This window comes from Numenius arquata, chromosome 13 (assembly GCF_964106895.1).
Source record: "Numenius arquata chromosome 13, bNumArq3.hap1.1, whole genome shotgun sequence".
NCBI lineage: Eukaryota > Metazoa > Chordata > Aves > Charadriiformes > Scolopacidae > Numenius > Numenius arquata.
This window is the reverse complement of record NC_133588.1, coordinates 19,361,777-19,383,993: the sequence shown is the minus strand read 5'-3', so window position 1 is coordinate 19,383,993 and position 22,217 is coordinate 19,361,777. Positions and strand designations below refer to the sequence as shown.

At 41.4% G+C, this 22,217-nt stretch overlaps 1 protein-coding gene across 4 annotated transcripts in view; it reads left to right on the top strand.

Moving 5' to 3' along the window:
* The first annotated feature begins 1,260 nt into the window (after positions 1-1,260).
* Positions 1,261-22,217, top strand: part of DYNC1LI2 (dynein cytoplasmic 1 light intermediate chain 2) — a 28,655-nt gene continuing 7,698 nt past the window's right edge. The window contains exons 1-12 of one of the 4 annotated variants that reach the window (XM_074157816.1): positions 1,261-1,418; positions 2,175-2,248; positions 2,722-2,838; positions 8,732-8,962; positions 15,013-15,179; positions 15,522-15,615; positions 16,170-16,305; positions 16,646-16,757; positions 17,604-17,663; positions 18,426-18,467; positions 18,888-19,005; positions 19,456-19,572. In XM_074157816.1, the coding sequence (XP_074013917.1) occupies positions 1,324-1,418; positions 2,175-2,248; positions 2,722-2,838; positions 8,732-8,962; positions 15,013-15,179; positions 15,522-15,615; positions 16,170-16,305; positions 16,646-16,757; positions 17,604-17,663; positions 18,426-18,467; positions 18,888-19,005; positions 19,456-19,572 (1,363 nt within the window). In that variant the 5' untranslated portion in view covers positions 1,261-1,323. The remainder of the gene's footprint in view (positions 1,419-2,174; positions 2,249-2,721; positions 2,839-8,731; positions 8,963-15,012; positions 15,180-15,521; positions 15,616-16,169; positions 16,306-16,645; positions 16,758-17,603; positions 17,664-18,425; positions 18,468-18,887; positions 19,006-19,455; positions 19,573-22,217) is intronic. The other 3 variants (XM_074157813.1, XM_074157814.1, XM_074157815.1) reach the window with 3 other exon arrangements.

Below are 22,217 nucleotides of genomic sequence, written 5' to 3'. Positions count from 1 at the left end.
ATTCTGATAAAAGGATGATTAATTGATAGTTAATTTACTATGGAAAAGTTTAGTTACCTTATTGGCACTAGGCTTTCACTATGATGTAGCTCAAATGGTTAAAAACAAGCAAGATAAAAACAAGCTTGCGGTAAAGATGATGCCAATGATATAATAAACAGGTCTTCGAAAATTTCCAGCTGTTGCACTTTGTTTTTTTATCTTATTAAAATACTTGAGCATCCGTAAGAGATGTCTTTGAATGGAGGTATTCAAAGCAGCGTACTTAAATATCAACATCTGGACTTGCAGAATTCGAGCTGAAGGAGCACCGGGGAGCAGGGTCCTGTCGGGGTGTAAGAATTTGGGTGACAATTAAAGGGCAATGATGATTTTAAAAGGGGCGAGTCCTAGTAGGCTGCTCATGTATCACCTCTTCAGCTCGGATCCTATTGTGGATTTATTTACAAACATCAAATGCCTTCAAGCCAATCCTTCTTGGATTGTATGTTTTGCAGCCTACTGTAGTAGATAAGCAACAGATATGGGGATAAAGAGGGGGGTGGAGAGTTAATAGAAAGAAACTAATAAACTTCATTGTGATTGTATACTTTCTTGATGATTTAAGAATTTGTTGCCTTTCTACTTTTATTGCAAAGCAGCATTTTGTTACAGACTGCCTAAAAATCACTTAATCTCAGGTGAACTCATCACTTGCCAAACTGTTGGAATGCTATTTGTTTTGTTACGTTGCACTGTTGAGTTACTTCTTCTTTTTGTTTTGTGTTTGTGTTTTGTTTTTATTCTTTATTCGAGAGGGAGATCTGGAATAGGGACATACACAAAAGTTACAAACCCCACCCTCATTCTCATTTCACTTTCTGCATTATGGAAAAAAAAAAGATGTTTTCCCATGGCAGAGGGCTTGGAACTAGATGATCTTCAAGGTGCCTTCCAACTCTAATCTTTCTATGATTCTATGATTTTCTCCGGAGCCGGGACCTCGCCCGCCTCCCCCCGCAGCGGGGACCGGTCACGCAGCGCCCGCTCCCGGCACTCCCCGCCGCCAGGGGGCGCTGCGGGCGGCGGCCGGAGCGGCTCCGGGCACCGCCCAGGGCGGGGAGCGCTGCCGGGGCTGCCCGGGTGCCGCCTGCACGGAAGCCGGCGGGGAGCGGCGGAGACCGGCGGCGGGGGGGGGGGGGGAGGGTAGCGGCCGGCCGGGGCGAGGGGCGGCGGCGGGGCCGGCGGAGCGGGGCGCCCGCACAGCGGCGGGGCGGGGCGGGGGAGGAGCGGGGTCCTCGGCGGGGCCGGGTGAGGTCACTCTTTGTGGCTGCGGTTGGCAAGATGGCGCCGGTGCTGGTGGAGAAGAAGCTGCTGGGGCCGGAGGGGCCCGGCGGCGCCGAGCTCCCCAGCGAGGAGGAGGAGGGACAGAACCTCTGGTGAGCGGCGGCGGTACCTCCCGGGCCGCGGCAGCCCGGCGGCGGGGGCCAGCGGGCGTCCCGGGTCTGTCAGGGCGGGCTCCCGCCGTTCTTGCCCGGCCGCCTCAGCCTCGGCCCGGGCCGCGGTCGGGCCCCGCGGCGGCGCCCGCTGAGGAGAGCCGTCCCGCCGGCTCCGCGGGGCGCGGGAGGGGAGCCCGTCCGCCGGCTGAGGCAGGCCGGCATGGCGGCGGGGACGAGGGGAGGCTGCGGGCCCTGCGGGAGAGGCGCCGGCGGTTGTGTGCCCTGTAACACCTCACAGCATAAAAACGCTGCGACGTCTTTTGGATTGTATTTTACACACCGTTTTTCTGCCGTTACAGCGTTTCACGCTGTAACGGCAGAAAAACGGTGTGTAAAATACAGGGATGGGTCATGGGAAGAGTCAGTCATCAGGTGAAAAGTAACATTTTGCAGTATCGTGGCCTCTTAGAAGGGAGAAAAACCCAAGCGAGCGTCACTGCCTGTGTCTTGGAAACGGTGACAGCTTCTCTCAAAAAGGTGGCGCCTTTTAGGTCTTTTAAAAAAGAACTTGAACCTTTTGACGTCGTGTCCAGCTTGTAAATGGAATGGATGTGACTGGGTTGGCCCCGGGCGGATCTGCTGAGCTCATCGGCGCTGTCAAAAGGCGAGGGCTGGGGTGTTGTGTGGGGTGTTTTGTGGGGGTGTGCGCACGTCCCGGTGCCCATCAGACCAACCAGAACGCTGCTCCTCTTCTAGGTCCTCCATACTGAGTGAAGTTTCTACCCGGTCAAGATCTAAATTGCCATCGGGCAAAAATATTCTTGTTTTTGGTAAGTAGCACATGCAGGCAGTCGGGTGGTGTTTGGTTGGGTTTGGGTTAGGGTGTTTTTTTTTTTTTGGTAGAAACAAAGCGTGTTTAAAACAATGATGTGAAGGAACTGACACACCAGTTTGTTACAATCAGGTTATGTTATATAAACTATGATATTTTTGTCTTCAGGCTGGTGGGTTTATGTTCTTTCTGGTTTATGCTGCTAGATTTATAACATAGATCTAGATCTTTGTTTGTATCTAAACAAATGCAACATAATACAGAATATTTAAGAGCTTCATTCCTGTTGTCATGATATAAGCCATTGCTTTTAGCTGGAATACTTGAAAGAAAACAACAAATAAAATGTCCACAGTCCAAAAATGTACAAAGATATTTCTGATTACTTAAGTGTGTCTTCAAAAATCTTTTCTGCAAAGTTAAAATTAATTCTGAAATTGCCTTTTTTTCCCTGTAAAAACTTACTGGCAGGTGATGATGGTTCAGGTAAAACCACACTTATGGCTAAAATACAGGGAGCAGAGCACGGCAAGAAAGGAAGAGGCCTGGAATACTTGTATCTAAATATTCACGATGAGGACAGAGATGGTAAGTTCATTTTATATGTAATCTCTTCAGTGTAATTAAGTAGCTGACATGCTTTTTCTCTAACTGTGGTTTCATCAGTGTATTTTGGGTCACGCCCAAGCAGTTGATTCCAGCATTGTTGGGTATGTTTTAGAAGCTGTATCAGTGTCTTAAAAGTGAAATGCGTTTTGCGTGCGGTGTACCTTCCCCCTCTTGCCCTTCTTACGGCTTGACCTGTGTATGAGGCAAAGGTACACGTGAGCAGCGCTCGGGATCCATTTACTTTTAGGGCAGATCCATTTGCTGATGTTGACTTATTGGCAGATAGATTGTCGTTCGCTATGACTCCTGATAACTCTGGAAAGTAAGTGATATGGCCATGAGAATTTAATTCTCAGTAGGGATTTGTGGGCGTGGGGGGGTTGGCGTTTTCTTGCGGGGGCTGTGTGCAGAATTTTGGTTAACTGTAACGGAGATGTTAGAGTTGAATGAGTGAAGAACAGAACAAAAAGTCACAATCAGTCCTGAGTAACATGCTCTGACATGCTCTGGACAATCCTGCTTCGGCAGGGGAGTTGGACTAGATGATCTCTATGGTCCCTTCCAACTCTAAAAATTCAGTGAAATTCAGTGAAATTAGGATTTTCTTTTCCCAAATTGGAACTTGTTTCTTTGCCTCGTGTCTTTCTCTTTGTGGCTGTTGATGCTTGCTCTTCTCTACTGTATGAGAGGGGGATGACGACAAGAGACTGTTTAAAAGCGGATCTAATGATCAGAATACTCCTATTTTTAGAAAGGTTAGGGACAGGAAGAGGTGGGGAGTGGGTTTGGTATCCTTGCTACTAGATCTGCTTCTGCTTGTCTCATTTGGGGCAAACAGCTGGATATCTTTGTGTTAGTTTCCCTCTTCAAAAATGGGGAATGACGGTCCTCCTGTTCATGACTTCCTTCTGAGTCTTCAGTTCAGAAGAGGGAAGCGGTGATGGTGGTTCACCTGTGTTGCTGAAAACAAAGGTACTAGGAAGATCCTGTAATGGTATTTTGGAGATGGAAATGTACTGAAGGCTTGCACGAGTGATTAAGTACCATATGTGACTGGTTGTTATGGAGATTGGTCCCGCGCTCACGTGGTAATAAACTGTCTCTGGATACTAAGTTAGGCACAACTAAAGGATGAGTACATTGCCTGCGCCTTCAATGGCCAAATGATCTTGCAGTTCCTAAAAACCTTTTGTGCTGTGATTTTAAGTGCTGAGCCATTCCTGAGGTTCTTGGTGTAAGTGCTTTCTCACCATGCACGATCTTCTTTAGTGCTGCATAAATACTTCAGGGGGGAAAAAACCCCTATGATGAGGAGCGTTCAGACAGCCTGCGACACCAAGCTTCTTGCAACATCAAAGGGGATGGTATTCTAAGCAGAAAAATGTTTGGTGTGCTATTTTTCCTGGTGCTGTCTATCAAACCTCAAAGGTGCCCCTACTTTGGAAGTATTTTGGGGCTCTTCCTGAGTATTTGGAAGCAAGCAGTATTTGCGGTGATTAGGAGAAGCCTGTCATAAGAACTCAGGCAGCACTTGCAGGGAAAAGACTTTTGACTACCAGACTCGGCTGGAGAATTCAGGTCTTCGTGCGTCCCTGTAACGGATGTGTTAGGATCTAATAATACACGCCTTCTTCCTTTCTGTCTCATTAGTGTCATCAGCAAGCAAAATAAATAGCAAAGTGGGTCAGGACCTCCCAGCAGGCAAAGATAATGCTCTTCCTTCTCTAGGACAGGTTTGATTTTGCCTCTTTAAAAACTTTGCAGACTTTAGATGTGTATGTGCTCAGATAGAGATTTAGGAACAAAGCCTTTATAATTGACCCACAATTTTTTGAAGCCATAAAGAAACAGAAAATAGGCGTTTAGGAGCTCACTGTCACATACTCGGTTTTGAGGGGATCTCCTTTTTATTACACCCTGACCTATTCACGACCAACAAAACACAAGGCTTTCCAGGGGTGTCAAATTGACGCTGGTAACTGAAACTGTAGTGGAGTGAGATCTCTCCAGCTTCTCTCCCAGGTACCAGAAGCTTTTTTTGCTCTCTTTGCCTTTTTTCTCTTCATTTCAGAAGAGTTTATTCTGTCCAGGAGAAATATTTTGGCCATAGTGCCGAGTCACTGTCTACCTCAAAGCTCCCTTTGGAAATGTTAAGGAAAATCTGTATTGCTTATTTCCCTGGCCCCTTCCTCCTTAAGGCATATTTGAGTCTGGCTCCTCCTACACTGAAGTAGAATTACTTTCGATTGCTAGGTGTGTATCTTAGTTTACAGTTACTTTTGTCTTTTTCCCTAAAGATTAGATCAGTGATAAATTGTTCTTCTATATATATACAAAAGTTAAACCGATGTGTAGAAAGCACCCCTTTTTTTGAAGGACCCCTGTGGCTGACACAGATGCCCACCGCCTTTCTGGTTTTCACTGTCATCTGCTTGTTTCATGGCAGAGGCTGGTACCCAGCTTGGATGGCAAGATGCACATCACCACTGTGTTTTATGCCAATTTTATGCCTTTCTTTGTGATGAGCAGATGCTTTGTATCTCTGCTGGTTAGTCTGAGGATCTTAGAGTTAAGAATCTTAATTTTTGAGAGCTGAGACTCTTAATTTGTAGGAGGCAGCAGAGAGGCTCTGCATAATTTCGTTAAAGGGTATGTATTTCTAGAGTAGCTTTCAGTCTCTTGTGGTGGTGGGGCAGGGTTAAACTGAGGATGTAGAGTGAGACGGTGAGACAAACTCTGCAGACTGGTTTTGTGGCAGTGCCGTATGGGTTACCTGGTAATTAAAAACGCCGTAGAGCACTTTCAGGTGAACTGCCTCAAATTACCAGTGCAGTGCAGTTCTCCTGACTCTGCCAAATGCGCCAACGAAGCAGAGCCATTCTCTTGTAGCGTTCTTACTTGTAACAAAATCGGGTAGTCTTGGGGTTTTGCCTCAGGTTTGGACTGGCCTCAGTCATATCATATGCATATTCCAGTTGAACTGGTTGTTCCAGGTTGAGCCAAGTGCTGCTGGTACACCAGTTTCTAATGGGGAAATTGGGGGGTTTTTTTGTCAACATCTTGAAAGTAGTTCTCTTGAAAATTATTTTTCCCTGTTTTGCTTCTCTTGACAGCTTGGACGAGGGATATCTAATTACACTGATACCTTTTGAATAGATGCAGGAGATGTAGTTGCAATTCACAGAATCAACCATCTGCAGTAAAATTCATCAAAGCTGGAAACTCTTCTTCGTGGCTAAAGGGATAACGAAATATTCACAGGATTTAGAATTGTAGTTTTAGCAGCTATTTTAATAGTCTTTAATAGGTAGCACCTGCTTTTCCAACAGGATCTGGTAATTGTTTGCCATGGTTTGGTGTCTCGTGTCGTAGCCACTGTGAAAGGCCCCGTTACCATTCACATCATCGGACTAATTGGAGCTTGATCTGGTGCTGACAAAGTTGAACTTGCCATCGAGTCCTTGCTGAACTGTGAACCACCAGTACTGTATTTTTAAGTGTGTTTTGTATTTGTAGCAAATGTAAATCACAAGCCATAGGATCATAGAATGGTTAGAGTTGGAAAGGAGGAAAACCTTTCATTTTCATACAGTGTTATTTTTTTTAAAGTACATTTTAGTGTGAGTGCTAGGCTCCCAGTGGCCCTAGCAGATTGATTTCATTTGAGTGATAGTTCCAACTGCATTCTGGTTCCACCTCTATTCTAGTTCCAGTCTGTATTCTAGATGTTAAGCAGAAACCGAATCCTTAGGTAGGACAGAGGTGTTTAGCAAACAAAACCTTGGTAACCTTTAGAATTTGGCTGAAAAAAGTGACTTGGGAGTGAATTAGGATATTTATTAATTTTTGTTACTTGCTGAGGTGTGAAAGTCTTTGTTGTGATCAAAGCACTCGCCACAGGAGAAACTGTGGAAGTGCTGGTGAGAGCTGTAAACTTTCATAGACTACGGGTAGGCTTAAGTTCAGTTATTAAAACTTTCGTATTTGCTTCAAGGAGGCAGTTGTGCGTAGACCTAGTTAATGTCTGTTAATAACCTTTCACTCCTAGAAAGCTGACAGGGCTTTTATTCCCTGGTAGATTTCTGCTTTTGGGAATATACAAAGGATGCTTCTGGAATGCAGGGGATAAGAGAGTCCTGCAGAGATGTTTCATTTACTCTTGTGTAACCATAAACCTGTGAAAGTGCTCACATTATGTCCTGGCTTCCTTGCTGCTTTTCCAGACTTCTACCAATCTTTCCGAGAGCTTTAGGTTGGTGCACCCAGTGCTGTGAGAATCCCGTGTGATACCAGGGAGACGGTGTCCTCAAGTGATGGGGAGGGAAGGGGGAAACATTTGATGAATATGCAAATTTCTTAGATACACAACGATTATCCAAACTGTTTACTGCAAAGGATGGATCCACAGCTGGAAGAAAGAAGATCTTTAAGTTAAAAGCGTATCTCTTGGCTTGTTTGTGTGCTGGCTGATGTTGGAATGTCTCATGACAGCCTGACAGCAGGAGCATCACAAATGCTAAATGAAGTCTGCCCACAGATAGATCTTGATGTAATCTGGCTGTAACTTGGCTGTTCAGTAATTTTACCCAAGACCTGATTAGAAATGTAGTATGTATATCTCTACTCTTTTTTTTTGCCTTTTTCTAAAGGCAGTGTTTTTGATCCTGATGGATTCTTTCTTAAAGTTATGATAGCTGCAGCAACTGGATTTATTTTGTGAAGTTAAAAGATTTGGAGCACAGGGCAGGGAAATGTAGTGAGGCAGAGTAATGATGAAGCTCGGTGGCTGTTTGAAAAATCTTGGCTCTGCAGTGATTGTTTTGCTGATCCATGTAATTCAGAATTCACATATCTAGTATGTAGTATCTATGGAGACCCCCTGTTCCCTCTGGACAGCTGTAGTAGAACGGGAACTACTTTGGAAGAGGTACTAGGAAGAGTCTAGAAGATAGAAACAAATGGACTTGTTCCTTTTCAGGAGGAAGTTCTGAGGATAATGTAGTTTTTAATTTTTTTTTTTTTTTTTTTTTAATTTGGACAGAATTGGTTGTTCAGAGTATCTGTCACATCATTCCTGGATGATGCTCCCTTTCCAATTTCTTCTATTCTCGCTCATGTTTGGGGTAAAGCTTCTCCTGCCAGCTGTCTGTCCCAGCTGATTCTCCTCACCGCCTCACCTTGCATTTCAACAAAAAAATACCTAATCACTATCAAAACACTGGGGGGAGAAACATAAAAACTAAAATACCAGATCTTTTGTCCAATACTCCTTCGTAAGGAGTCTGAAAGTAGGAGCCAAGTCAGTGTGAATTAAGAGCAGGTAGCCCAGCTTCAAAGTTCGGTAGGTTGTAGTTTATCATGTGTTTGCTGCTCCTCCTCCTGTGCTGGAAACCTAAGCTGCTTATTGCCCGCATCTTGTTAGCGGCTTAGTTCTGCTGAGAGATGTTAAACCAGCTTATGTGTCTGAGGGACAGAGAAGGCTTCTCTGCGGGGCCCGGCTCTAACCACCCCCTTCTGAACTTGGAGCTGCCTGTGTGTCACACGTATTTTGGTTTTACTTGGAATATACGTATTTCAAATTCAGGAATGCTGTGCAGTGTCTAAAAACTGGTGTGTTAGCTGTCCTTAGTAAAAGGCAAAGAACAGAAGTTATTTTTTTAAACTAAAAGATTCTGAACCAAGAAAAAATCCTGTTAAATGAAAGCCTCTACCGAGTAATGTCGATATTTATGCGTGTATTAAAAATAAACAGGCAAGATATCTGGTAGCTGGGCTTTGGTCTTTCATTTAACACTAAGGTGCTCATCTCTCTACTCCTAGGAGAGCAAAAAGTTGGCATCTGTGGAGTTACAAGTGTGCCTCTTCCTTTCAGATCATACTCGCTGCAACGTTTGGATCCTGGATGGAGACTTGTACCATAAAGGGCTGTTGAAGTTCGCGGTTTCTGCGGAGTCCCTGCAGGACACCATTGTAGTCTTTGTGGCAGATATGTCTAGACCTTGGACTGTTATGGAGTCTTTACAGAAATGGGCCAGTGTCTTGCAAGAACATATTGATAAGATGAAAATTCCTCCAGAAGAGATGAGAGACATGGAACAAAAGTGTAAGTCTTTGTGCACCTCTACATTCTTGTCTCTCTCTTTTTTTTTTTTTTTTTAATAGCTCTCACACCTTTCTTTTGTAATGATAAATTTCTTCAGATTAGTATTTTGAGAATGGGTTGGATAAGAATTACTCTCAAGTTGTGATTACAGCTCTAATTCAACTCGACTCTATCTGGCTTTAAAACAGCTCTTCTAGTTTTGCTGTGCTAACGAATCACCAGGTGAATCAATGGTCTAAATCCCTTGCAGTAATGAGACTGATAATTTGATTTTTAAAAGGCCAGTTTTTAAAAAACTCCATACAGAATTACACTTTTTAAAATAGTGACAAAATCCAGTAATGAAGTGAGCTGTCCGTCTAAGCCAGGTCCCGTTCCTGTACAGGGCTTGTCTTCTAGGAGGTCTCTCTGCCCTTGTTTTTTCCCGAGCCTCGGACTGTGCTCCTGGTACGTGTGATTTTCTCTCACTACAGCCACCCCTGCCCTGTGACTTTAGGAACATTGTATAAATTAACTTTCTTTCCTGGCATATCTGTGTCAGGAAAGAATGTGGCACTTGGCAAGCAGTCATCGCTGCAATATTGTTTCCTGCAGCTTCTTTTCTTTCCTAAAATAGTTTTGAATGTTGAGACTTTTTTTCTGTTCTCATATTGAATTACTCCCAAATAGATTCCTGGGGTGGAAAAGACCTTAGCAACATGCATTCCTTTTCAGTGCAAGTGTAGATTCACCCTCATCCTTGCTGGGTGCTGCTTTTGCTCAGCAAGGGCGGGTGGCTGCTGTGCTGGAGAGTTTAAACCTTGCAAATAGTGTCTCGTTGCTGCCTCAGATTCACTTTAGGGAGCGGTGTAATGTGTTTGGCATGTGAGCGTTCGGATGGATTTGTAGAGCTCATCTCCCTTCTGAATGTTAAATACTGCTTTCCCAAAAGGCTTGTGCCTACAGCGTGCCACCTAGAGTTTAAACTTAATGATTGACACCACCTGAGTTTGATCACCAGGTTATATTAAAAAAAAAAAGCAGCAACTTGGCAATTTTTAAGGGAAAAAGTTTGGGGTTTTTTTGTGCACATGAGAGATTTTTTTGGGAATGGAGATGGAAAGGCAGTTCTAGTCTTGAAATACACCAGCTGACCCAATTTGCACTTCCTGAGACACATCAAATTTTGTGGCAATCCAAATAAATGCAGAGTTTGTGCATTTAAATCTTACTTTTGGAAAGAGAAGTGTTCTCAGCCTTTACTTAGAGTGTACTGTGTGGAGGAGCCAGTTACAGCTATGGCAGAGCTTTAGCACCATGTTTGGGGAACTAAGACGACATTCCAATAGTATTGTCTTAGAGATTTCTAAATTAAAGTAGCGTAGAAATTCCTTAGTAAAGGAAAAATTGAGAGCTGCCCAATTCATGCACTTGCAGGACTCTGTGGCCGTCCTGTGATGAAAAACACAGGTGAAATTCGGTCCTGTATCAGCACGCAAGTACAACAGGGGCCTCAGTGTCTCCAGTCCCAAACTTCCCTCTCGCTCCTTTTCTCGGACACCGTGTAGGACACGTGTGTCATCTCAGGTGCTTGTCTTCCGAGTTCTTGCAGACTGGCCCCCAGGCCAGATCTGTGCTCAATGCGTTGGCCACCGTAGCTTGTAATTCTCTGAACAGCAAATTGTATCAGTGTAACTGCTCAGACAGCATAGAGCACACGTGCCTGGGGAACGCCTTGTGACTACAGTCCATCAATAAAGCTACACCAGTGAAGTTTTCCTCTTTCTGAGATAAGCTACCATTTAAAAAAAGTAGAATTGCTGTGTTGTAATAGCCTGGATATGAAAAAACTGGGATAATGAAGTGCATGTGCCAAGTAGGGAGTGGAAACCTAGAAAGAGGGCACAGGATGAAGAGATGTGCTCAATTCATTCCAGTCAAGCCCCATGGCAGTGTAACGCCACACGGAGGTGTGTGCTTCTTGACTTCAGTGCGTAGATCCATATTCTCCTATGGTTTCTTCTGGCTGTGAGCTGGGGCAGCTGGGCCAGGCCCAGTGTCTCCAGTGTGACCAGCAACCGGTCCTTCTTGTTGACCCTGAGGAAACGTTTTTAGCATTATCCCATAAGCACACGTTTCAGGTGCTGCTGGGTTGCTCTTTCTCCATTACTAGGATCTCATGACCAGCTTCCAGAAATCCTTTAGTTGTCTGACCATTCCCGGTGGAATGAACTTTGGACTGCTTGTCTTTGCTCTCAAGGTTTTCGTGGCCTCTCTCCACCCAGCCTTTAGTCTTGTGTTTGCTATTTGAGATACCGGCTCTTGGCTTTACTGGCTGGGTGACGCGGGGTTCCGTCTGGTACACGAGAGGCTTTCCCTTTGTGATAAAGAGCTTCCAGAATGGGAGGCAGGACACACATACGGAAGCAACAGGCTGCCTTGAAAGAAATGGAATTATTTAGAGTATCCCAAGAGCGCCGTTTGTCTGCACTCGCTCCTGTTGCTGAGCTGCTCTGGAAATTCCTTGCTAAAAGCTTGATTAACATGGATTCAGATAGATAACGTTAATTCAAATGTTGTATTTTAATTCAGTCTCAATTATGACGAATCATGGTTTATACAGGACACATTTGAATAATTATTTCAGGGAAGTTCTAAATTTTGCCTCCCTGTTTATGACAGCAAAGCAGAAAAGACAACTATCAAGAATCAAGAGGTGCAGAAAGGAAGTACACTGGTAAAATGGCTATTCTGTTAATGTTCTCTGGAGCGTTGGAAGCTAAAGATGTGAAACACAATAACATTTTTCTGAAAATTAAGTAGTGTCCCATTCAAGCTGAATTAGTTTCAAGTTCTCTGTATTTTTTCTTTTTTTTTTTTCTTCCTGACATACAGCTGAAAGAATTAAGCTAAAAGATAAAAGAAACTGCCTTTGCCCAGTCATTTCTTTTCTCTAGGAATTCTTTTCACAAGAATAAAATTTATGATCAGTGAAGATGGTGCATAGAGGAGTTAAAAGCTGTGTGAATTGATTGTGAAATTGAGTGTAAATACAGAATGATTGTCTCAGAAAATTTTCCTGCGTTTTTCTTGTTCTGCTGTTCAGTGCTTTTGTGATCCATCCAGATCAGTAAGTTGGGGTGTTTGTCTGCCACTTCCATATTGCACTTGAATAAGATGAAGGATTTTATAGTTACTAGTACAGCCAAACCTGAGGCTAATTGTGGATCCCTTTCTTGGTGGTACTTGACTCAGTTGCTCCTGTGACATGAAGATACATCTGCTCTTCTTCTAGTTGGCTTTCAGGAGCTTGTGTAAACGAGCAGTAACATGAGACCCAAACGCTGAACTGGAAACCTGCATTCATTTGCTCATTTATTTAGCAAAAGGTTAAATAAAAGGGTTTTTACCTAGATAAGCCACAAGTTTGGTAGAAAGATTAGCACACTGCAGTGGAGGTGTGATTTTTATGACATACCATCACCTGTTGATAATTTTTCTAGTGTAATAGGCCATTCCTAGTACTCAACCTTACTGATAGGTAGCAGAATATTACGGATTTGTCAGATGAATGGTTGTTTCTCTGGCTCCCTGTTTTATGTGCATCATCTTAGCTATATTTCCTGTTAAAAAAAATTAAACCAAAGAAATGTTCTCCTATTTCTTAGTAAAGAAAAGAGTTACTTCCCATACCATATAGAATGTGATTTCTTAATATGAATTATGTGGAGGAAAAAATACGCGTGTTCTGTAGGATTTCCTAGGCGCTCGTTGGGGATTAATGCCAGACCATGTGCATTATTATTAACGATCCACAACAGCAGTTCAGCTCCAGAGTGAAGTGTTTTCTCCCTCTATACGTGGATCAACCAGAGCGATACGGCCTTGTCGGTCGCCATCTGGGATGCGGATGTTGGGTACCGCTTCCTCCTGGGAGAGGCAGAGCCGGGAATGTCGGCTCTCTGGGCTGATGGTCTGCATTCCCACACAGCAGGAATCCATGAGGATGGTGCCATCAGATTTCTGACGTTTCTATGTTCAATTTGCTGTCATTTATATTAGAAAAATTCTTGGGGTGTCTTGAATTTGTATCATATTGTCAGAGACTTACTGTTTTCAAGAGAGGCTTTTTTTGCCCAAATTTGAGGGAGTTTATACTAATAGATATCTTAGTAAAGAAAAGATTTTTCTGCTTTGATACGAACAAAAGGTAGGAGACTAATGTTGTCTGATTGCAGTGCTGTAGCAGACTGAGAGCAATATTGTCAAATATTCTTTTACATCTGATTAAGCCAGAGAGGCTTATCTGAATGATTGTACTGGTAAATGTAAATGGTGCTCTTCTAACTGCTGTTAATATACTTGTCTTCAGTAGGGTTTTTCTATCCTGAGCTAGGAAGAGTCTGAGTAATGAAGTACTTTCTTTAAGCCCTTTTCTAGTTAAATGCTCTGGAATTAATTTGCTTTCTGTGAGACAATTAGTAAATGTACTTAATGTGCAGAATGTATAATGGAATTTTGATTCCCAGTTGCTGAGTATGAAAAGGTACTGGAGGAAGGCATCTCTGAAAGCGTTGCTGCTTCCTCTCCACCAGAAGGCACTGCCTCCCCAAGTTTAAAAGCAACTGCATTCCAGTTTCTTTTTTATTTCCTTGGGCCTTGGGATATGTTGAAATGGTGGTTGAAAGTCTTAGGGTCTTTTTGATGGGGTTTTTAAAGCCTTTTTCTGGACTAGAGAAAGGAAAGAGTTTTTCACAAGAATTGCACGTATTTCTAATAAAAACTGTAGATAGTGCAGCTTTGAAGAGAAGTGTTTTTCTGATTTGTTCTTCCTTCCACGTGCCCGTTCTGTGGCAGGAATGGTTCTGTTCTGAAAAGGTGCAATGCCTTCGCTTTATAAGATTTGTATTACAGACTTTTCTGAGGTTTTACCACTTCCTAAGCCTCAGCAGTCTCAGCTGCCCTGCAGCAGAGTGGCAGTTCCTCCCTGGACGTGGGTGGGTGGATGGATGGATGGGTGGATGGATGAACGGATGAACAACGCTCTCTTTGTGAATGCTCTGGAGATGGGGAGCTTTTTCAGAGAGATCTCCTTACTGTACATCCAGCCAGCTGGCTCCCCCCGCCTCTGAAATAAAGATGCCTTCATGGGGGCAAACCACGGGCTCCTCGGGGCGGAGGGAGGCTCCAGGTGGGGGTGTCACAGGAGGGACAGCCCTGGCCTTTGGGAAGCCCCGCTGTGCCAGGGAGCGGGGACAGCCAGGACCCAGATTTGTCTGCTCTGTGGCTTTCATCTGGAAAAATGACATAAAAGCTGGAAGTTGCAGCCTGGGTTTGATAAGCGTGTGTGGGGTCACAGTGCGCAGAAGTAATACTATTTCATAAGCACTTCAGTATTTGCTAGCATTCAGTATTACCAGAACGCTCATTGTTACCATAACATTAAAACACTGAAAACATAGAAGCATCTAATTTCCTCTGGACTCCACTGTTGTTTTCCAGACGATAACTGAGTTTCTTCAGATAACATTTAGAAGTCCTCGAGTCTGTATTTATGCGGTGTATTTTTTATATTTCTAGTATTGGACTTCTGCAACAGAAATGTAGAGTAATAGAAACTTGAGTAATGGTTTATAAGAAAGAGTGGCTGTTTCAGCTTGGTGGTTTCTGCATCCATTGATGTTTTCAACGTGCTGTCTTCCAACAGCAGGTACAAATTGCCCTGAGCAGAGGCTGGGTTGCTAAACTACATTTACATTTTCTGTTGTCAGCTCCCCTATAGTGAAACGCGTTGAGTTGAGGAAGGAGCATTTGTGCATTCTGTAGCTCTCGCAGCTACTTTTGAGTATTTGTAACAGCTCCAAATCGCGCTTTTCCTTGCTGTAAATTTTGGAGGAGAACTCTTGTGTTTGAAGGGACAACAAGGCTTAAGCTTGTGTTCTGTTCTCATGTAGTGCCTCATTATAAAAGGAAAAAAACCTTGAGATATCTAGTTAGCCATAGGTTAATTATGATTTGAAAAGAAGAACTAGTTCCTTTGTTGTACCTTAAGAAGATCTCTCTCTTAATAGTTATCAAGGAGTTTCAAGAGTACGTAGAACCTGAAGAAGGCTACCAGGGGTCACCGCAGAGACGAGGCCCTTCGTCTGGCCAAGAGGATGAACACGTTTCTTTGCCACTTGGAGAAAATGTGCTGACTCACAACCTGGGGATTCCTGTGCTCGTGGTTTGTACAAAAGTGAGTTTCTGGCTCATTTTGCTACTAGGGAAAAGTTCGATTACTTTTCTTTTAGAAGACAGGCTTTATATGGATGTGCAAAGCGAGTTCTGGATTAACAGTAAAGGGATTTATTTTAAAAACTAAGTTTCTGCCACCAGTGTCAATTTTTAATTTTGCAGAAGAGTAATAACCTTATCAATTACATATTAATTACTTAATCTTTTGATTTATTGGTGGCATTTTAAAACCAAAGGCTCAAAGTAAATATGACGTGTGTGTAATATTAAGGAGAATATTTTAAGATGTGCTCGGATTAAATGACTGGGTTTTTCTGGTTTTGTTTTCCTGCCTTTCCTCCAGTGCGACGCGGTGAGTGTATTAGAGAAGGAGCACGATTACAGAGAAGAACACTTCGACTTCATTCAGTCACACATCCGTAGATTCTGCTTACAGTGTATCCTTTCCTGCTCCGGAGAGATTGGCTGTAGTCTGGAACCAAGAAAATACCTTTTGGTGTTGAATTGCACATAAAGTTAATCCGAGAAATTGCACTTCAAGATTGCTTGGTATTTACTGTGTAGCACTTGTTGTTTTGAAAATGGTGAGGGATGTGTAAAACTTTTTATAGATTTTAAATTGTGTGTGGGATTTGGAGCTTTTCCTTTACAAAGGACTTGTCTTGCATTTTGTGAGGTGGTTTTTCTAGATTTTCCCCCAGAACTCGCAGTTTCCACATAAACATGAGATCTCAGCTGTACCTTACATTTTTGATTTTTCTAAAGTTAAGTGCCCGGGGAGGGTAGGCAACTTGTGTATGTCAAAGAAAAGTATCATGAGGCTTTTCCTGTTATACTCCCTCTCCCTGAATTCTGAACGGCCATCGCTTCTGCCTTCAGCTGCTTCTCAAAATTACATCCAGTAGATGTGTGTCCATTAGCTCCTGTTTTGAAATTCTTACTATAATCGAAAAACTGTATCTTACATCATTTTCCTTAAATAAGTAATCAGATGGGGCTGCCTTGATTTATACATCAGTTAAGGAGGAAAAGAACCTTGATCTGTTGTATAAGTACATTGTACATAAAACATACGGTTTTCAGTTTACCACACCTGCCTTAGTGGTAGAAAAGGATGCAGTTTTTATGTAAGTCGATTGTATAAGCAAGATTTCAGCTCGTTTTCTATTAAGCGCTACACTTCATATAACTTATTTATATAAATAACCTGAAAGATTTGTGTTATTCAAAAGCTTATAGTATGTGAGTATTCTGAAAGCCTGAATTAAAAAATCAACTTAGTGCATGTTACTTGGGTTACTTGACTCTGAGTATAAACACTGGCTTTTTAGTATCTGTGGAATTTAGCTGAGGATTAGGACTGACCTATAATAAAATTGCCTTATTCAGATAAGGGGCAGTAAAGAAATGGTTTCTGTAGAAGTGCTTTCTGCGAGTGAAAAGGCAAAGCTTTCCTTCTCGTTACAGACCTGCTGGTTGGGACAACGAAAAGAAAATTGCCATCTTACATGAAAACTTCACGACAGTGAAACCAGAAGACGCGTACGAGGACTTCATTGTAAAACCTCCTGTAAGAAAGGTAAAAAGGGGTAAACTCTTCCCTGCCTCCTGACAAATAAATGCAGTTTGCTTGAATGGCTACTAATAATCATTAATATTGAAGAACTCTGAATCTAAATGTAATTTTTTTTGTATCCAAATGCGCGAAACATCAGGCTTTCATTTTCCAATTATTTGAAATAACTGCAAGTGAACACAGGAATCATTGGCCTTCGTGAATGAAAGGCGGTCCAAGAATAACCATTTCACATGAACTTTTTTGCACACGGGGGACAAAAACACTTTTCAAAAAAGGAGAATATTGTTGTAGGACTTGAACTCATTTCCATATGTGCACATGTGGCACTGAGGTTACCATGCAAAGGCAAATCTTGTAAAAGAAGACAGTATATCGTTATTGCTTTAACATATTATTCATGACATTTCTTCATGTAAGGCAAGAGTAGTAAATAATGCATATAAATTCTGTACATTGCTGATTTTGTGACTATAGGCACATGGGAATAGGATATGTGTACAATGGATAATACAGAAAATTGTAAATGAAAATATATTATAGTCTGTATCAGAAAGCTTCTTTCACAACTTTCTTACACACTTAACGATTTTAGCTCAAGCCCCGGTATTTGGGAATCAATGCTCCTCTACTCCATTCACTTACAATATTATTTTTTTTATTACAACTCTAAGGTTAGTACTGTTAAAAATGAAGGAAGTTTGTGGGGTTTTTTAAAAAGTAAAGAATAGTATTATGGATTTGACTCTTTTTTTTTTTTTTTTTTTTCCCCTTTTGATCACCAAAACATAAAACCAGTTACAGTAATTTCAGCTTTTACTTCGAGTAACAAAATATTTTGTTCAACAGTTAGTCCATGACAAAGAGCTGGCAGCGGAAGATGAACAAGTATTTCTTATGAAGCAGCAGGTAAGAATGGAAGAAGGAAAATATGTCCTTAGTAAATACAATCTCACTTTAAGCTCTCCATTGTTGTTACCTTCAGTTTTTCATTCCTCATTTAAATCACAAGAATAGCCACTTTTCAGCTTTTCAAATTCAGCTGTAATTGTGAAATAAGACTTTTCCTCCTTCTAACAAATACTAGTAGAAAATACAGCCACTTATCTTGTCAAGTTGGAAAGAAAATATGCTGCAAACAGAAATAATTTAAATTTCAAGGGAGAAGTGCAAGAATTTAACTTGAAATTTCACAACATGGATGCGTTGATGTGTAAAATATAAATACTTTTAAAACATAACATCTTAGCACTGCAGTTTTCTTACAGCCAGAGGCTTGAAAGACTTTTAGAGTGTCAGATTTGGCTATACTGTATCTTGGGTTTGGGTTTTTTGTTGTTTTTTTTTTTTTTACTGCTCTTGTTTGAAACACCTAATAACATTTTCCTGCACAGCTGATTATAAATATTGTAGAGGTCACAGAGTTGGGTGTCTGTGGTTCTGGCCTATAGTTCTGGAGTGGCTGCATGAGACAAAGGACCTGAAGCTCATTACTCATTTTAACTCTGTCCTCTAGTGGTGAAGTTTGGAAGTATGTAAATACCAAAGAGGAAGCCTGTAAATACCAGAAAAAAATTATCAAATAAATTAATGTTTAGTCAGCTTCTCTGTATTTTATTCCTTTATATTTTCTGAAATATATTTAATATTCTCAATCTGTTGTTTTTGCAGTCATTCCTTGCCAAACAGCCAGCAACGCCTACAAGAGCATCAGTAAGTAGATCCTAGAGAGGAGTAGGAGGTGGTTTGTTTCCTTCTCGGGAAGAGGGAATGATTCTGACCCACAGAGGTTCATTTTGTAAACGTAAATGTAAAATACACAGTCTCCCCAAGTGGCAGTATTTTAAAGTGTTGCGTACAAATTACCTCATTCTAATTCACCGTGGAAACACAGAAATATCTGGTGATTATTGAACTGAAAATTTCCTGCAGTGATTTATCCTTTCCCTTGTTGGGGGCACAGGCCCAAAATAACTGGTGGGATTTTGTTTGGGGTATTTTTCCCCAGTGTGTGTACACGACAGTGCCAGTATAAAGGTTTAAAAATTAATTTATATGTAACGTTACACTTGCTTTATGTAACTAATCCATTTAAGCTCTTCTCTGATTTGTGTGATTTGGACTTTTTTTCAGGAATCTCCTGCAAGAGGCCCCGCAGGATCCCCGAGAACTCAAGGCAGAGCTGGTCCCGCCAACGTACCCAGTGCCTCACCAATAACATCAGTTAAGAAACCAGATCCAAATATTAAAAGTATGAATAAGCATTTTACTGGTTTTTATCATGTGTTATTTCCCTTTAAAAAATGATTCTCTTTTGTAGAAAGATTTTGGGATTTATTCACTAGTGGTATAGCTTGTTTAATAACAGGAATGAATTCATGATGTAGCTTTAGGTTTGATTTTCTCCCTTTTTTGCAAATATTGTTATTTTTCAAATATTTAGATTAAAATCTTGTGACACCCCCTCTCCCCCCCACCCCATTATTGCAGAAGAGCAGTAATGTGCCTTCAGGCATCTCGGGCTTTGCCAAAGAGTGCAAAGGACAAGTGTCTTTAAATTGAGCAAGGAGAGACTCTCTCATATTGGAGGTTTATTTCCTTGATTGGTAGGAGTTATGTATGTATGTAAAAAAATAAGTTCTATCATTTACCAGCAATAACAATACAGTGATCTCTCTCTATATATTTGTTTTTTATTTAGATAATGCTGCAAGCGAAGGTGTCTTGGCCAGTTTCTTTAACAGTCTCCTCAGCAAAAAGACTGGTTCTCCCGGGAGTCCTGGCGCTGGAGGAGTGCAAAGCACAGCCAAGAAATCAGGTATTGGACTCAGTATTGCGGGCTGGTTTGTGTATCTTTAATATTTTATTTGGCCCACGTTGGTCTAACCCCGTGTATCCTTTAAACTGGTCGGTGAAGTGACAGACCTCGACCGATGGCAGTGCCAAAGTGTGCGGCCTTTAAAAAAATCGCTAAATGGCTGCAACTTCACAACTCCAGGGCTTCTCTTAAGCCTCTTATACTTCATTCTTTGAGTGAAATTGTACTGCTGGGATAGAAATAACATTTGAGCCTTGATCATGTTCAGAAAGTGCTGATTTATGTTTTTTTTTAAACTTTAGAATTCCTTCCTTTCTTAACACATAACTGTCGCTTGAAAGAAATGCTGTTTATTGGGTTTGGACTGTAGTTTCCAGTCAAATCATTGAAATCTCTTCAGAGTTCAAGGTTAAATGAATTATTGCGTCTTATGACACCTTGAAGTTACTCTCTCATTAATTAGTATTTAGTATTTAATTGTGATCCAACACAGCTGATAACACTGGGTGGGTTCGTTCTGTGTACGTGCCCATGACTGCATCGGATGAGGGATTTGCTGATAAGTAATTGCACGAGTTTAGGTGAAAATAAAAGAAACCTGTCAGAATACTTGATACCTGTACAAAACCCCTTGGGAAGCCTGATATTAGAAATTACTACTTTGATTATTTAACTGTTTCTTTTTGATATTGGCATTCTCATCACACTTACGTTCAGGAGCTTTCCTTTCAGAATTATTTCTCTACTAAATTATTGATAGGTGATCTACTTCTGATCCCAGACTTGTGTAACCACGGACAATGTTTTGGTGATGCCAAATGCACGGTGTCTGGTGCCTGGAGGAGAGTGGAAGGCCCAGACCCTGCAGTTCTTCACCCATCCCATTTGCCTTTGTGTTTCTGGACTTCCTTCCCTATGTAGACCATATTTCAAAGAACTTCAGTTGGTGGGTTCTGTGGTAGATTTTTTTTCTTTGCGTGGACTTCTAGACTTAAAAAGTTATTTCGTTTATATGCACTAGAAGATACTTGCAAATTCTAAGATTTGCCTTCGCTCTTCTGTTCCTGTGCAGTAAATAAAGAACTTGGGTTCCCTGGAAAGGAGAGTACATCTAATTGTATAGCACACGTCTAATTGACTAAAGCCATTACCATCCCTGATGGTATTTTGGTAGGGAAGCTGAAAGCAAGTTTTAATTTATTTCAGAACAGAGGGGAAGTTTTTATTTTCTTAAGAACAGCCCCCTGTATTTCTTCTCCTTTGAACGGTGCTCACCCACGGTGGTGGTGAAGGGGAGTAGATAAACCCACCGATCGTTGAACCGCTTGGCTCTGGTTTTCCTGCCTGGTCTGAGGTGGCGCAGGAGGCAGCTGCTCGGTGTTATTGGTGTTATTTTGGAGGCTTAGGCATCCAGTTCATCTCGTGTAAAAAAAAAAAAAAAAAAAAAAAAAAAAAGGCAGTTTTTGTTTAGACCTATTTTTGTTTCTGCAAGAATTTTGTGTGGTTTTTATTGTTTTAGGGTTTTTTTAACTCCAAGGTACCACAAGTCTACATGTAAAGTGTTCTGTGTTGTAAGTTATATTACAGTTAATGTACTAATTTTAAAATTTTATTCAAATACTCATCCATTGGATAGCTGATATCAAGAGTACTGTGGCCTATGGCTAGTGCTTAAATCTAAAACCTTTATGGTGATTAAAGGTAACCTTTTAACTTGGTTTTTTCCAAAGTACAAAGACATAACCACTTAAATCTCCAACAGTCCAATCTTGCCGCCTTAATGTTTTCAGCATGTACCCTGGAAAAAATCCACCTAATATTTCACACACATTTGAGCTGGAAAACAGATGCTTGTTAAATTCTTTGGCTATGTAAGGAAGCTGTACATGGTTATATAATCTACTTTTTTGTCTAAAAATACAGCTTTTTAATCTTAAATGCTTGTATGCTCTAAGCATTAGAACATATCCTTCCAATTTTAGTGATTAATTTGTCTGTGGGTTTATAATTTTCAGAAAGAGAGAATCAAACTGATGGTTCAGTGAGAGAATTGTTACAAAGTTTTGAGTCTAATGTAAAAATGTAAGATACGCCTTTCCACGAAATACTTCGGTGTGTCTGTTTCCAATTGAAGTCCTTTGAAATGACTGCTCGGAGAGATTACATGAATATGCAATTCATGTCCCTTTTTTTAAGGGAAACATTGTCTGCAGACATAAAAGACTTCTTCCTGGTAGTTGTTCAATATTAAAGCGCGGCAAGTATAAGCGTGACCGAGCAAATGTGAGTTTTTAGCAGGTGTTCTGCGTAACTTGGAAAACTTGTGGTTAAAATCTGGGTTTAAATGAAGCCTTTGCTATCAATACTGATAACAGAATTGGGTACAGTTGATTTTTATAGAAAATTCTAAACACGGTTGTTTTTAAAATGTTAGTGAAACATATCACAGATATTTTTGTGCTTTATGCTGGTATAAAATTCAGCATTTCATTTCTTGACAGTGAATCAAACCTTAGTATTTATCAGTCTTTACGCAGACATTACCTTGCGTTGTGTAGGTGGCGAAATAATGAGAAATTAAATCATATATCGTCATATAAAAGTGATTGTACTCGTTGGTTAAAGCGTCTCATTGAAATTAGATT